This window comes from Magnolia sinica, chromosome 10, assembly GCF_029962835.1.
Source record: "Magnolia sinica isolate HGM2019 chromosome 10, MsV1, whole genome shotgun sequence".
Taxonomy (NCBI): Eukaryota; Viridiplantae; Streptophyta; class Magnoliopsida; order Magnoliales; family Magnoliaceae; genus Magnolia; species Magnolia sinica.
The window spans coordinates 56,467,565-56,484,925 of record NC_080582.1 but is presented as its reverse complement, the minus strand read 5'-3'; the positions used below and the strand labels follow the sequence as shown (position 1 = coordinate 56,484,925).

General features: G+C 40.3%; 1 protein-coding gene, 1 long non-coding RNA gene and 1 pseudogene across 2 annotated transcripts; all 3 read left to right on the top strand.

The window, feature by feature from the left end:
- Nucleotides 1-1,327: 1,327 nt before the first annotated feature.
- On the top strand, nt 1,328-3,734 carry LOC131258404 (disease resistance protein RPH8A-like). The gene is made up of 2 exons (XM_058259717.1): nt 1,328-2,922; nt 2,957-3,734. Exons 1-2 carry the CDS (start codon nt 2,833-2,835, stop codon nt 3,497-3,499), a joined length of 633 nt encoding a protein of 210 aa, XP_058115700.1. The 5' UTR covers nt 1,328-2,832; the 3' UTR covers nt 3,500-3,734.
- Nucleotides 3,735-7,205: 3,471 nt separating this feature from the next.
- LOC131258402 (acyl carrier protein 2, mitochondrial-like) lies at nt 7,206-16,173 on the top strand (annotated as a pseudogene).
- On the top strand, nt 11,074-12,716 carry LOC131258403 (uncharacterized). The gene is made up of 3 exons (XR_009178085.1): nt 11,074-11,540; nt 11,617-12,473; nt 12,578-12,716. It is a non-coding gene; the product is annotated as an uncharacterized LOC131258403 (long non-coding RNA).
- Nucleotides 16,174-17,361: the final 1,188 nt, after the last annotated feature.

Below are 17,361 nucleotides of genomic sequence, written 5' to 3'. Positions count from 1 at the left end.
GGATCTAGGTAATTTTTGGGACCACTTTCTAACATGATCTGAAAAAACGGATGGACGGGATGGATTCATCAGAAACATCAAGCTGAGCCCCACCTGTGGAATCCTTGCGACTGCGGAATAGTTGCAGCCCGGCCTCACCCAACGCGGTGCAGGGCCCTGCCTCATGCGCCACGGTGCATCCCTGAAACTAGGACCTACCTAGATTCATTTTTTGCATATCCACGCCGTCCATCCGTTTTGATAGAAAATTTTAGTGTGAGCATTCAATCACAACTGTTTCCTACGGTTTTTAATGGTGAGTATTCAATCGAAACTATTTCCTACGGTGTGGTCCACTAGAGGTTTTTATATATTTAATCTTCTTCTTCATGACATAAAATTATATTTAAAAACGAATTTACGTCATGGATATACAATATATACACACATATGGGCCCAATAGTCAGGGCTGCACTGTGTTTGGTAGATCCGGGGCCGCACCTTATGCACTCTTTCAGTGGACTCGCGGGGCAGAGAGAAAGGCAGCTGAGTGCGTTTGCTTTTGATAAAGCAAAAGATGAAATAGTTACTTTTGTGCGGAGATTTCTTCCTTTCGAAGGTAGAGAGTTGCAGAAAACCTTGTTTTTAACATCGAGGCTTCGGAGAGAGAGAGAGAGAGAGAGAGAGAGAATAATGGCTGACGGAGCTGTTCAGTTCGTCATAGAAAAACCGAACGATTTTCTAACGAAGGAAGCGTATTTCCTAATTCGAGTAGATGAGAAGGTCAGATCTCTTAGATCCAAACTTGAATGGATACGTGCTTTTCTCAAGGATGCCGATCGTATGCCCAAAGATAATGAAAGAATTAAGCTTTGGGTGTCCCAAATGAGAGAAGTTGCCTTTGATGCCGAGGATGTCATCGACGCTTTCATCTTTAACGATGAACAACAACATCAAGGGAGAAACCCTGGTTGGATGGGATCCCTAACAGGTATTGCTCGTGGCTTCAGAGATATACTAACGATCCATGATGTTGGAAAGAAGATCAACGAGACAGAAGGAAGGCTCGAAGAGATCTCATCCAACAGATCTCAGTACGGCATCGACAATCTACCACCATGTGGAGAAGCTTCACCTTCTTCAAATCAAAGCCAGGCGTGGCGGGAGAAGAGGGATCCCATCGTCGAGGAAGCTGATGTGGTCGGTGTTGATGACAAGACAAAGACATTGGTGGGGCGGCTGATTGAAGGAGATCTACGATGTACGGTTATTGTGATCAATGGTTTGGGAGGAATCGGAAAGACTACTCTTGCAATGAAAGGTTAGTGTTTCAGTTTTCATGCTCCAAGTACCTGAAAAGGAAGAAAGATCTGGTGGTACTTGATGATATATGGACTAAAGATGCTTGGAAGGGTTCGGTTTCTGCATTTCCAGATGAGAAAAGGGGCAGTAGAGTGATGCTCACGACTCGCAATGAAACATAACACTTCCTGCACCTGAATGCCTTTTAAATCTAGATAAGTTGGGGAGAGAGATGATTGCGAAACATGGAGATTTGCCTCTAGCAATTACTGTATTGGGAGACCTTCTATCAAGGAAAGAGCAGTCTGGTAAAAAGTGGGTTGGATAAAGTGTTTATAAGTGTCCAATGGTGGCTAAATGAAAGCAAAGATCAGATCTAGGGCACATTGACACTAAGCTAGCATGACTTGCCCTATTACTTGAAGCCCTGCTTTCTTTATTTTGAAGCATTTCCTGAAGACTCTTGTGAGTGACTTGATTAAGCTGTGGATAGCAGAAGGATCCGTGCAACAAAAATGAGAAGAAGAAATGGAGGATGTTGCAGAGGATTATCTCGGTGAGCTCATTAGTAGAAGCATGATTCAGGTGGCGGAAAGGAAGAGGAATGAAACAGTTAAAAAATGCCGCATTCATGATCTTCTATGCGACTTCTCAATATCAAAAGCCAATGAGGAGAGATTTCTGTCCGTGTATGGGAACTTAACGCCTACATCACCGACAATAGCACGCTGGCTTGCAATTACTTCTCGTTGCATCTGGAAGTCCATCTCTCTCAACTGCGCCGCTCTACACATCCGCTCTTGTTGTACTTCAGTAGACAGACTGAAATTCTGGAGAAACCGCAGCAGTTGAAAATCCTCTAGGGAGCTTTCAAATTACTTAAGAGTGATGGATCTAAAAAAAGTACGAATCTCCAGCCTCCCTGATGAAATTGGGTATCTAATCCACTTGAGGTACATATGTTTCTCAGGAATGTACCTAGAGATGCTACCATCCACCTTTACCCACTTATCCAATTTACAGACTCTCAATCTAAAGAATACAAGTATCCACATGCTACCAGATGATATTGGGAAGATGGACCAGATACGGCACCTACTGCTCTTCAGACAGTGTCGAAGCAGCAATGGCACACAACTCCATCACTTAAGCAAACTTCAGACTCTCACATCAGTAGAAGCGGGCAGCTGGATAGAAGATGGGTTGGAAAAACTGACCAATTTAAGAGAATTAGGAATAACAGGAGTGGAAATAAGAGGAGATCTCGACATGAAACAGTTAAAAATGCCGTATTCATGTTCTTCTATGCGACTTCTCAATATCAAAAGCCAAGGAGGAGAGATTTCTGTCCATGTATGGGAACTTAGCGCCTACATCACCGACAACAGCACGCCGGCTTGCAATTAGTTCTCGTAGCATCTGCAAGTCCATGTCTCTCAACCACTCCACTCTACACATCCTTTCTTTGTTGCACTTCAGTAGACAGATTGAAATTCTAGAGAAACTGCAGCAGTTGAAAATCCTCTAGGGAGCTTTCAAATTACTTAAGTGATGGATCTCAAAAAGGTACGAATCTCCAGCCTCCCTGATGAAATTGGGTATCTAATCCACTTGAGGTACCTACGTTTCTCAGGCATGTACCTAGAGATGCTACCATCCATTCTCAGGCATATACCTAGAGATGCTACCATCCACCGTTACCCGCTTATCCAATTTACATACTCTCAATCTAAAGAGTACAAGTATCCACATGCTACCAGATGATATTGGGAAGATGGACCAGATGCAGCACCTACTGCTCTTCAGACAGTGTCGAATCAGCAATGGCACACAACTCCACTTAGGCAAACTTCAGACTCTCACATCAGTAGAAGCGGGCGGCTGGATAGAAGATGGGTTGATAAAACTGACCAATTTAAGAGAAATAGGAATAACAGGAGTGGCAATAAGAGGAGATCTCGACATGACATTATCCCGTTCCGTTAGTAAGTTGGTCCTCCTCAGATCATTGTTACTAATTGCGGGTCATCAAAGCACAATTCCAGCTTTAGAGTTCTCCTCAAATCATCAGCATCTATATAAGATGGAGTTGAGTGGATGCATAGAGAAATTACTGGACCTGCATGAATTCCCACCTAAGACTGTCAAAATTAGAGCAAGACCAGATGGGAACGCTGGAGAAGCTGCCAAAGCTTCGGATTCTCAAATTACAAATTAGTTCTTACATGGGAAAGGAAATGGTTTTCTCCGTCGGAGGGTTGCCACTGCTTGACGATTTGTATGTCTATATTGAATGAATTAGAGGAGTGGAGAGTGCAGGAAGGAGAGATGCCCAATCTTAGATGTTTATGTATTATTTACTGCAGAAAATTGAAGATGCTCCGTGATGGATTGCGACATGTCACCACCCTTCAAGAATTGATTTAAGATCCGACACATACCTTCTCTTATCATCTAAGATTGTAACTATGCTTTCTTCTTCTTCTTTTTTTCACTTTTTCTTCCTTTTTTTTTAAAAAAAAAATTCATATTCTTATCTTTTAGAAATATTTTGTATTGTGGTGTTACTATTCTCTCTCCCCATCTGTGTCTCTTTTAATTCAGTGCCAATCACGTGCTATCTGTATGGTGGAAATGGGCACGGCTTCAATGGATTGGGGCAAACCATGATGTTTGTGCCTTACATCCGCAACATGTATCTGTTTTGACAGCTTTCCATAGGGCAAGGTAAAATAAAATAATTTTTTTTTTAAAAAGGAGATTCAAATCTCAGGTGGCCTATGCCATAGAAGACAATAGTGATTGAACATTAAAAACCTACTGTGAGCAAAATAAAAATAAAATGGATCAATATAATATTTGTTTTTTCCTTTCATCCCCAGCTTATATAGATCCTTTTAAGGGTGGGTATTCAATCACTACCGTTTTCTTTGGCCTGGTCTACCTAAGATTTGGATCTGCTTCATTTTTGGATAATGTCCTGAAATGAGCTATCAAAATGGAAGATGGATGGTTGGCGTGGATTTAAGCCACCATACATCACGGTGGCCTCAAAGTCGGAAATCCACTGTAGTCGCTCCGGTAGCAAACTAGCAATGGTATTTCTCATGAACCCTGCTCCATGAGCACCTTAAGGTATAGTGCTCCTAGTGGCTTAGTTACACTAAGACGGCTTATTTACACTAAGACGGTCCTGTCCATCAATCTGAACTGTTCATTATATAGGGAACATATATCTTACACTACAGTGCAAGAAGTTTTCAATGGTGGTTGTTCAATCAATAGTATTTCCTATGGCATAGCCCGCTTTAGATGTGGATTTACCTTTGAGATCATGCCCTAAATTTTGTGGGCAAAATGGGTGTATATAAAATATGGTGTTGTGTGCTACACTGTGCAATCCAAGTCCTTTTTGGTGTCACACACATACGAACACTCACTCACATCATAAATGATGGCCCGGTCATATATTTTAACACGACCTTCTGTTATGAAACTATGTCAAACAACTACTTGCTCTAAAAGCCCGGGTTGTAGACTCCTTACTCTTACCCGGGTGGTAGACTCCCAAGAGTTTCAACACTGGGTCAAGGGTTCAAGTACCCACCAGTGATGAAATCCCACGGCATGCATGTGTGGGGTGTGTGTGCATGTGTGAGCGTGTGTGGGGGGGTGTTTGTGTGCGTGTGTAAAAAAAAAAAAACTCAGGTTGCTAGACGATGGCATAACAATGTATATAAAGGGACTTTAAACTCAACAACTTAATTTGATTTCGAATTGGTTTGGCTTTTTCTTTGAATACCCCTACGCACCAATTGCAAGCAGCTGCAATTTTTCTTTGAATACCCCCACATATATTTTCGATAAGATCTGAGTGGTCGGATCAAAAGAAACATGTAGTAAGAGGCCAAGGTCGAGCATCCGAGGTAGCCTATATAGCCGTCCCGATGAGTAGTTTACTGAGTTGGGCTCTTTGATGGTCGTGATCGAGCATCCCCTTAACATTAAGTAGATTGTCGACTTGTTGACTTGACCCTAAATATCGTATCCGAGCATCGGGACTGAGCTCCCTTCCTTAGTAGAGCATAAGACACAATCCAAGATGACCATCATCTTCATCTTATCGAACGGTGTAGGGGCTCTTCTACAAGCCTTTCGAGCAGGGTGTGCTTTGTCTTATACGGGGTCATGCCTCAAAGGCTCTTCCAAGATATTTGAACATCAGCTCTAACATAGACGAGGTCATGGGGGAGCTCGGCGTCGTACAATTGAAATACAACAGTATCATTTTCTGGCCGTTAATAAGCTCCTTGGTCATGACTGACACTAGCTGACAACGTGACGCGCACAGATGTTCGAGCCAACGTCGTACCTCTAACTAACCTATTTTTACCCATAACAAGGTGTATAAGGTATTTATCTCTTTTCATTTTTTATTTATTTTTTCATTTGGTTGTCTTGTTGGTTGTCGGTTGTAATAAATATTATTTCATAATATTTTGACTTATTTAATTTGAATGCATACTTTTTTAATTTGAGAATTATTTTAAACTTAAAGTGTCAGTGAAAGAATAAGTCCTCAAGCAAAAAGATCTCGCTGAGAAGAATTGGCCTCATTTCCTTTCACTAGTCGCCTAAATGAAGCACACTATCAGCGGTTGAGAGGGCTCTGGATCTCTGATCGCAGTGTCCAATCTGTTTGGACACCAACAATTCAATCAACCTTCAAACGCATCCTACTCACATACACATGTAAAATTTAGACCCTCAGTCACACCAGTAGTCAAATTTCATTGGATTGAGTGCAACAAGTGTAATTCTCCTGAGGCCAGAAATAGAAACTTAAGGTTGTTTGATGAAATATACTTAGGGGTCGTTTGGCATCGTGGATTGGAGGGGATTTAAGGGGGTTTCAAATCCATTGATTGTTTGGCAACATGAGGGGTTGTTTGGCACTGTAGATTGGAGGAGGTTTCAAATCCCCTGGTTGTTTGGCAGTATAAAGTAAATGGGGGTTTCAAATCTAGGGGGTTTGTAATCCACGATGAGAGCTTAGATTACACCTAAAATCATTTCAATAGTTGTAGGTGTAACATGTGTTTCACTATACACTATCATTCTATTGGGCACATGACCCACTAATATTGTCTAGCATGGTCCAAACATTGTCCATGTAAATCAACTATTAAAAATTGTTGATTAGTCACTCAAAAATGATCTTGTGCTTGTGGCCCATTTGAGACTTGGAATTTCATCATTTTCGAGTAAAGTATATATTTCAGTGGGCTTATCACAGCTATTGTGTCAAAAATTAGATATCTCACTCATTAAAAATATTAAAATTGATTTGGTAATTAAATTCAAACGCCCGTGAATATACCATGCATAGGTTCTTTTGGATTAAAGTTGATTGTGCCAAACAAACTGGGAGGGTTTCCAATCATGGGGGTTACAAATCCACGCTCCCAAACAGGCCCAGAAAGGGTAGATCCATGATGGGAAAACAACGGTCTGGATTACTAAGCCACGAAACCACCAACACGTCCGGTACAATTCCCTTGAAAGCTAATGTGTACAACACCACAGGAAACAACGCCTACCGTTTACGCCTTCCCAGGCCCACAGTGATGTTTATCTGTCAAACCCGATCATGAGGTCACTCAAGACCTAGACGCAGAGAAAACATAGAAGGGATATTGGCTGTGGTAAGCGTCCAATTCCCACCATTTTCTCTGCTATGTTACGCTTCAGCTTTGGATTTCCTTTTAACTTTGAGTTCACGGCGTGGACAAACCACATAAATCAAACCGCGTCGGTAAAGACGAGTATCTCGAGCAGCAATAGCCGACAACGCCAATGTTAGGCTCCAGTGGTCCACCATGTTTTCTCTGTAAAAAAACACACTCCATCCACCGGAGGACCATTATTTGAACCGAATACACAGATGAAAAGCCAAGTTAAAAACTCGCATGGGCCATACTCACGTGGTGAAGCGCCCCTGAGCTATGTTCCACGCTGATTTTTAAATATTCTCTTCATTCTGGTGAATCACACCTGATTAACGGTTTTGATGAAAAATAACAACATGGGTCCCCCCCGCCCAAAAAAAAAAACCTGTGGTTCGCGTCTTATCCCATTGTTCCATGTGGTGTGTCCCATGGGTCTAGCTGATTTTAGTCTTAGGGTTAGGGTTAATATCGGGGAAAGAATTAGATAGACGGAGTGGATTTTACACAGACAACATGGTGGGCCCCACAGACCTGGGTTGCGGAGGAATTCGTGTCAAGAACATCTCTCCTTTGTGAAAAATTTCAGTATGCAGCTGTGAAAATGGCGGCAACAGCAGCAGCTGCGAGAAACGCCATCCTGAGGCACGTGAGAGTGAAAGTCCATGCCCTTGGACGACCTCCTCCTCCTTGCTTGAAGGATCTCCTCCTCGTCCTCGGGCGAGGCTTCTCGGACGAGGTTAAAGGCTCATTCCTCGACAAATCAGAGGTCTCCGATCGCGTAATCTCCGTCGTCAAGACTTCCACAAAGTCGATCCCTCGAAGGTCCAAAAAACCCCAACCTTGTCTATCTAGGGTTTCTTTTCCTTTTCCTTTTCTTTTCGTCATAATAGAAAAAAAATAAACTAAAATAAGCCGTTTGTCAGCGTGGATTCTGAGGATTTGGTGCGGAATTCAGTTTGTTTAGGTCTTTTGGTAGGGAAGCAGATTGCCTGCGAAGGCTTTTGCAGGAACTTCCTGTTGGAAAAAATAACAATCTAGAACAGAGATGATAGACGAAAAATATAATGAGACAATCAGATCTGTCAGGTTCAAGGCTCGACTTGAATAGTCAATTTCTCAAGACAGATTTGCTGCCATTTTTCTGGTAGTTTCAGCAAGTGCAAACGAAGGAAATCTGCAAATTGTCTTCAGGATGCAATGAATTCTCAATCCGAATTACAACACAAAAAATTACATATTTAAGTGTTGAACAGATCTCTAGTTTTAACACCGATATGCCTTCTTAATGTATTGGAAAAACACAGTAAGAGGTCAAATTCGAGAGTACTGCACAATAGAGAGAGAAGAATGCATTTCCAGATTATAATATCCAGGATTTATAGTAATTGAATGGTCATGGAGTTCTTCATGTAGAGATACCAAAGAGCCTCTTTAAGACATCCACACTCATTCATAGCAAACAACATCCTTCATGAAAGGACATGACCCTTTGTCCTATGGCAGTTATTTATGTACCTTTTTAGACAAAAAATGGTCATCCAACAATTTAAAATTGTTGAGACATGTACAACCATATCACAGTCACTCTCAATCAACACTAAGGTTAATAATACTTCTGGGTAGTCAAGTTGCACCATGGTCAAAACAATTTGAACCACATGCCAAAAAGAATAAGGCTCTTTTGGCTCTATATGACGATGCGCACATGCGAAGTGCTAAGTGCGCCTAATAAAGGGCCCAAGCCGCACACGCACTATCCTTGAGGAGATTTGAACCCTGGTTGCAGAAGCAAAAACCCCCTCTCTTACCAACTGGCTATACACACTATTTATTGAAAGTTTAAATAATAATATATATATTTACTTTCTAAAAATAACTCTTATTTTTGAAATTTATTTTTATTACAAAAACACAGCACTTCCTCTGACGAGAATCTTCGTGGAGCTCATCGTGATGTTTTGAGAGATCCATGTTGTTTTTCAGATCATGACATGAGCCCAAAAATGTGGTAGATCCAAAACTCAAGTGGGCTGCACGACAGGAAACATTGAGGATTGAACGTCTACCATTGAAACATTCGTGGGGCCACAGAAATTTTGTATCAGGCTAATATTTTTTTGTGTTTTCGATTCATCCAAGTAGGAATATGGATGGCATATAAACATCACACTGGATCCCAGAGAGGTTCAACAGTAGGCATTTTCCTACCTACATTTTCCTGTAGTGCAGCCCACTCAGGTTTTGGATCTGCCTCATTTTTAGGCCCATGTCCTAACATGATCTAGCAAAATAGATGGACAAGTAGATTTCTTACAAACATCATGGTGGGCCTCACCTAGCTTCCTGTAAACGCTTCCACAAGCAATCTGCGTCCTTTTTGGTAGAAAGGATTTTGAAGGATTTGGATTTTTGATTCCTCCAAAATCCCACAAAAGCACCCTTTTTGTTTTCCCACCTGAAAGCTGATTCGAAAAATCCACAGGATTTTAAATCCATGCTTAGAAATGACCCCTAACACTTTCAGCAGTGTTCATGATTTTTTTAATGGCACATTAGGGTGCAGTAACAATTTTGAATTACACTAATTAGTGGAGTACCTTCGAATCGACGAACAGTGATTGGAATTTCATTGTGTTAGGTTGGACTTGAAATGAACATATTTGCATTTGATTAGAATGTAATTTCGTAATTCAGTTCCCTCGGGCATACAAACACAGTTTGGAATTCTCATTCAAGAACTGTCACTACGCTTCCTGACATTGAACAATCTGTAAATGCGCCATATATTGTGCGCATTTGCAGTAGTTTACATGTTGTGGCAACTCAAGCCGAATCGTACTGATCATGGGGCTGTTATGCATGGAGCATGGCCTGATATTCACACTGATCGGACGATCTTAACCATCTGGTTTCATTCGTAGAACTTTGGCCGCCGACGTTTTCTTCTTAACTGTCTATTTGTTGCCCACCACATTGATGGTTTGAATCACTGCTATTTATTCATTTCCCGCCCTATTCTCCATTGGGCACATTATTTGGATGGTCTTGACTCTAGATGGATGTATTCTGTGTTCCATGTGTATGATGGATGAATGCTGCAATTTAGTGAGTTGTGGCAAACACACACCTTGACATCATTTCATCAATTCAATGTAAATACACAATGTGAACAGGGTTTTAAGTAGTGGCAATTGTGTCCATATAGTCTAGCCAAAAAATTGATATGTAGCACTGCCCATACTGGTTGTATTTAAGTGCAGACTATCGTGATAGATTGCCACCATTTCCAAAATGACTGTGAGTCATCCACATATGTACAGCAACATGCACTGTCCGAATCCACATACACTCGGACCTTCCTTCCACTTCACCAAAAGTTTCTAGTACCCACCTTGGCATGTGTATACAATCTGATTGCCAAGCACATTTTCAATATTTCATCGCACTGTCATGGTAATCCAGGTGTCTGCATTGCTTGTTCTTCCTCATCCTTATGGGGTCCATAGTATGTGGTTCAATCTTCAAAATTGAAGATAGGGCTGATCTTCAATTCACTTGGAAGCTTGATAAGTTACACGCTCTCCAAGCCACTTTTTGGTGGTAATGACCCATATTCCCTGAATGCATTTTGCCATATGATCCTGTTGGGAATTGATTAAGCTTCAAATGCGCCATTTCTTGGTCGCCTTCCTTACATTGCGCTAACTGTTGCCTAGTTTCAAGCAAAATTTTTTTTTTTATAGTTTTCATTACATTTTGCAATCTTATGCTTGACATCACGTGTATCACTTTATATGTTGCGGAAAATTCTCAGATGCTGGCTCGGGCTTGTAGTAATTGGCAATGGTTCCAGATCGATAGGTTGTTGAGGCTCAATCCCACCAACAATTTTGAAAGGTGATGATGATCCCATCTTACGGTTCACGGAAAAGTTTTGGACAAACTTTGCTTGAGATAGGAAGGATCGCAGTTACTTATGCAGATCACCCACGAGTCACCACAACAAATTTCGTAATCTCCTGTTGACCACTTCAGTCTGGCTGTCGGCTTATGGATGGTATGCACCTGGGAATTCACTTTAGTTCCTATCTTTACCCTAGGTGTCGTGTAGAAGCAACTCATTTACTTCACATCTCACTATGATGCACCCCATCTTGGAGAAGTGATCAACTAAAATGCAGGAGTCATGACCATGTTGCATCTTTGGCAGCTCGAAGGCAAGATCTATGATCTTCCCATGGTCCACTTGGTACAGGTAACAGAATTGTACAGCCTAGTGTTTGTGTACATCCTTACCAAGTTGGCATGCTCGACATAGTTGCCCAACAGTCTCAACATCTCTCTTGACGCCAAGCTTGTAGAAATGGTCTTCAAGAATCATGGTTGTTGTCTTAATCCTGAAGTGGCCACCAGAGTGCAACTTGCACACAACTAGCTCTCACAACAAGCCTTTTGGAATGCATAAACTCATAACGTAGAACAAATGTCCAATTATCTGGGGAAAATCGCTGATACTCATCATCTGATCAGGTAGGCAAAGCAAAGTAAGTCTTCCAAAGTCTTTACAGTTGCATATTCTATCTTGATCTCGTCAATCCCTCTACAGAAACTGCACAGTATAGTCAAGAGAGCATTTTTCTGCTGAGGGCATCTGCTACATTTGTTCTCTATGCCCGCTCTCTGTTTGGGGTTAAAGGTGAACTCCTGAATATATGCACTCCACTTGGTAATGCCATGGCACTCAATTTCCTTTTGGAGTTTAGGTACCCCAAGGCCTCATGGTCAGAATGGAGCACTAACTTTGGATGAAATAGATGGTGTCTCTGTTTCCTGGATCAGAACACACATACCTACCCGACAGCATCACATGCTGCTTTGAAGACTTGGCAGCTTTTTAAACTCTTCAAAAGCGTCAATCGCTGCTTTAGTCTATTCAAAGGAACCTGCTTGTGTGCACTCAGTAATTGGTGCCATGATGGAACTGAAGTTCCTAATAAACGTTCAATACAAGACTGTTAGCATGTGAACTGTGAACCGTGAGAATGCTTGCCGGAGCCAGCTGGTCAAGGGTAGCCTTTATCTTGTCAGAATCAGCCTTGGCATGTTCAGTTGACATAATGCATCCTGGGAAGACTACGTTGTGTTACACTTCTTCAAGTGCATGAAGATTTTCTCTTTATGGTGAACTCCCATCAATTGTCGTAGATCGATTAAAGGATCATCAGGTGAACAACTGTATATGAGATTATAAGAAATATCATCAAAATAAATAAGCCTATGAATGGCCGTAGGATCTTTATCATCATCTGCATTGCTATCACACACTTTTGTCAGGTACCATCCTTCATTGGCATCGTAGCATAGCTGCATAGGCACCTGCAAGATGATTGTTTTGGATCCTGGTGGAATTCAAAGATTGAGTACCTCTTTTCCCTCTATTTCAGCCTTTGGTTAGTAGTTGATGTTTGACCTTGGGCTTGCCCAATCCACCCATGTCAATCCTTGGATTCTTGGTTTGGAAAGCCTATTAATTCATCTGCTCCATTCTTCCCTGGTTTGGAAAGAAGTGGTCCGCAGGTTCGTCCTTCACCTTCTTCAGGCCTGTCCATGCGTGTTCTTCATCATACCGTTCGAGACTTTGAGCTAATACAAATTTAAATTTGGTGTTTTCCAATTTGTCATCTACTAATCAAAGACTTCTTCATCTATCACAAACAAGGTATACCAAATTGGATACGTATCGGCTGTAACGGCCGATACGTATCAATAACGGTGGTACCCGTTACACGATACAGGGCTGTATCGGCCATTCCCAGTTTTTGTGCCCGTATCGGCCGATACGGGCCCGTAAAAAAAAAAAGACGTACCTCTTTTCCTTTCTTTTCTTCTTCTTCTTCTCTTTCTTCTTCTTCTTCTTCTCAGGCAGCTGCAGCTGCGGCTGCGGCTGCGGCCTTCTTCCTCCTTTTCTTCTTCTTCTTCTTCTTCTTCTTCTCTCTCTCTCTCTCTCTCTCTCTCTCTCTCTCTCTCTCTCTCTCTTTCCCTCTTTTTTTTTTTTCTCTCTTCTTTCCCTCTTTTTTCTTTTCGGTTTCCCCCTCTCTCTCTCTCTCTTTTTTTTTTCTAGGCGTACCACGCACCAGCTAGCCGCTGGCTGTAGGTACGTGTCACGCTAAGACGAGCCCTGACACTCCTTGAGCTCCGAGTTGTACGAACAGTTCAAAGGAGATCAAAGTTATATGGGCTCCATAGTAATGAATTTATTACATCTACACCGTTCATCTATTTTCAGAGATCATTTTAGAGCACTATCCAAAGAATGAATTATATCCCAAGATCATCTAGACCACACCAAAAATAGCAGCGGAGATAATATTTTCCCCGTTAAACAATTCGTAGGGCCCACGGTAACGTTTATTTTCCATCCAATCTAATCTGATCAAACCCGAGTGGGCGATGATGTATATATTTTATCCATGTTGTCCATCCATTTTGCCACGTCATTTTAAGTCAGGATCTAAAAAATTAATAATATCCAATTCTCAGGTGGACCACACCATAGGAAATAGGAAACAATGGTTATAAAATGGTCACCATTAAAAATTTCTTAAGGTCCATTGTAATGTTTATTTTCAATCTAACCTATTAATTGGGTCACACTGACGTGGATGAAGAGAAAACACACATGTCAGCTTGATCTAAAACTTTTGTCGCCCCCAATAAATTTTTAATGGTGAACGTTTAATTATTGTTGTTTCTTATGGTGTTGTCCACCTGAGCTTTGGATGTGCTGGGCTCATGCCCTAAAATTATTTGGCAAAATGAATGGACGATGTGGATATAACACATTCATCACGGGTGGGGCCCAAAAAATTTTGACACGTGCTACACTTCACAATCCGAATCCTGCCTAATTTGATCCTTAAAAAATTGTACACGTGACATATATTAACTTAAAATTTAGCAATTAAATTATGGACTGCAATTGCTAACTCATAATGCCAAAATCAAATTGTTTAAATAGTTTTAATTGTTAATTTGTGGACTTTTATTTTTTAAAATAGGGCCTTTTGATTTTTTTTCATGATTCACTATCCAATAAATGTCCACCAATTCATAAGTGGGATAATGACAATAAATTGCATGAATTTGAGGCTAATTTAGTATATAGATTGGTCCTCCAAGTCAGCCTCAAATTCGCAACGCCATCTACCTGAATTTAATTTCATTTTTTAAAAAAACTATTGGGAGAAATGATATCAAGTTGTTAAGTATATGAATTAGATATTTAGAAAATTAAATATGTGAATTTTGTAGTCAAATTCAGGTTATCTGATTCATAAATTCATCAGACAGTCTGATACAACTTCTCACCAAAGAGTGGACCGTTACACCACCATAAACATGTTCCAATTTGTAAATGAATGCATATTTGGAATGCTTAGAATATTCCGGATTTAATCCATATTTTTTTCATATTTTTTTGGCCAAAAAAAAAAAAAAAAATTGCGCCGTTACGGGCCGTTACGCCCTCGTATCCATATCGGTTTCGGAGGGCACCGTTACGCCAACCGATACCGATACGGGACACCTTGATCACAATTGTAAGTGATTTGTTGACTGCTTCAGCTCATCACAGATGGATGGTTATCCTTTTTTCTTCGTTTTCTTTTTTCCTTTTTTAATTGTTCTAGGGAAAAATAAAGGACCACAAACTCATGCTTGAAGCCCAAGTATTTTGTAACTCTTTGTTAAAGCGCTCAAAGATATACGATCCAGGAAAATTTCACCTCTCAGCCCACTCTCTAATTCAAGGAAAGAACATGCTTTAATGTACTTATAAAAAAAAAAATTGCATTGTTACCACTTAATATAGGACAAAATTCCTGATCACACAATGAAATTAATAATTGATGAAACAACGTATAAATACACCGATTGTTGTTGATGCCCACGTTTCTTAAAAGGGAAACCGCGGTAAAACCTCCAGCTAGAGCAGCTCAAAAGCTCCAGCATCGTGATACAGAACCTCCAATCACTCAAAATATATATTCATTCATATAACCATGAAGCTGGTTGTCATCTTCTCCATACCACATTTATGAGCAATCGTCATCATTATCATACAAGCTTATCCCAACTTAATGGGGTTGGCTACATGAATCCTGTTTCCGCCATTTCACTACTAAGGACTACAACCTGGGATAACCATAGGGGCTCAAGGCTTTTCTTACTACCTCAACCCATGTCCTTTTGGACCTTCGTGTTTCCCTTTTAGAGCCTTCAACTTGAACTTGAACCCACTTCCTTCTAACTAGTGTAGTTATTGGTCTCTATGGCACATGCCCAGACCATCTAAGTTTACTTTCCTTCATCTTATTACCTATTGGTGTTGTCCCAAGTTCCCTAAAATGCAGGCTAATCTTGAATTCTAGTTTCAGACATTAATTCTCTCAAATCTACTAAATCCTAATTACTAAGTATTTAAAACAATCCAAAAAGAAGAATACTCAAAACTCATCACAATTTTCAGCATAAATCTTTCGACCATGTTTTGAGGCCCACCAACTAATCTCGTGACCGGACCTTTGAGATGAGCTAAATAATACTCAAAATGGACATCTGAGCTTGAAATGATGCCTTCTGGAAGATGATTATCTTGCGTCCCGCGGGATTCGAAGATTGGGGACCTCATTTCCCACTAGCCATTCGTTGTAGCTTTGATTGGCACTTGATTTTTGTCACCTTGATGTTGTCTAATGACTCTGCCTTAGTCTTAGGACTTTTGGTTTTATTCTGCAGGTTACACCAAATGCCCATTTCCAGAATGACCTTGGTCTCGACAGTTTGGACACGGTAGAGATTGTCATGGCTCTTGAAGAAGAGTTTGGTTTCGAGATCCCTGACAACGAAGCAGACAAGATCAACTCTGTCAACCTTGCCGTCGACTTCATCGCTTCGCACCCTCAAGCCAAGTAAACCAAAATGAATGTCAGTGTCCTCTGCTTCCACGCCTTTTAAGCCCTCTCAGTTTGTTTGTTCGTTTGGTGTCTGAGCGTGAACCAGAATATAGAATTTTGGTCCTTGCAGTCTCTCAGGGGAATTCTAGCTGAATTGGAAAAATGTAAGTTTGCTTGCCCAGTGCTGCATATGTTAAGAGGACCCACCATTTCGTTTGGTGTTTCAGTCCACCGCCACGAGGATGTGGTGCCACTTGGGTGGGCCATGGCACAAAAGTACGGTTGATCCATCACCACTGTGAGTTTGTGGTGATACATGTTACCTAATCAGGACTAGTTGGGCAGACCGTGGCCGGAAAAATTGCAATGTTTGATGGTCCTAATAAAAAGTCCCAAGAACTCACATTCAATATTTCAAATAGCACTCGTAGCATAGTGTCGCGTAGTGTAGCTAAATAGCATAAATCCCCTATAGCGTACGCCATAGGAGTTGTAGCCTACGCTACAATGTATTTTTTGTTTAAAAAAAAAAAAAAAAAGTGAAGAGTGATAAGAACATTTATTTTTATTTTTATTTTTATTTTTTGTTTGTTAATAATAGTGTAGAATTCATAATATAAAATAAAGTTAAAACTAAACCTTTCTTTTCTTTTTTAACTTTCACTTAAAATGGCGGTGATCCTTTTTAAGTTGGTGTGAAATTCACATGCTAAAAAACCTTTAAAAGTAAACTTAAAGAAAAAGGGTTTGGAAAGAGGGTTTTTGAAAACTCTTCTTTGTATAGATGACATCTGTATTTTACCTAATACTCTTAACTTATGGGATTTTTATTTCTTTTCATACTTGTGAGTTGCGACTTGGGTTTCAATTATACATTCTTAATTAAAGTGGTTTGATTCAAAAAAAAATATATATTACAATGGTTTGCTTAGAAAGTTGTTGATGTGATAGTTATTTGATTTGATTTATGACTTTATATGTAGATTGGCTTTTGATAAATGATAGTTAATAACTTATTTAAATATACTTATAATATAAAAAAAAACTAATCATCTTTTAGCCATTTTTATATTTGTTTTCTTTTTATCTTACTATTTATCATATTTTCCCTATAGTTAAATTTAAAAAAAGAAGTATTGTGTAATTTACATTACACGCTATGCTATTTATGCTACACACTATAGAGGGCTGAACACTACGCAACACGCTACCGCTATTTAAAACATTGCTCGCATTCATGGTCAAATTACTCACCCAATTTGGATCAGCTTGTTTGGTCTTGAGTTGGGAGTGACTCAGAGTAACAGATCGGATTGGGTCTGACTGAGTACAAATTGACTTGGATGAGTCACACAGGGATCAGTTTGAATCTTAAAACCATGCTCACAGGATCGTAG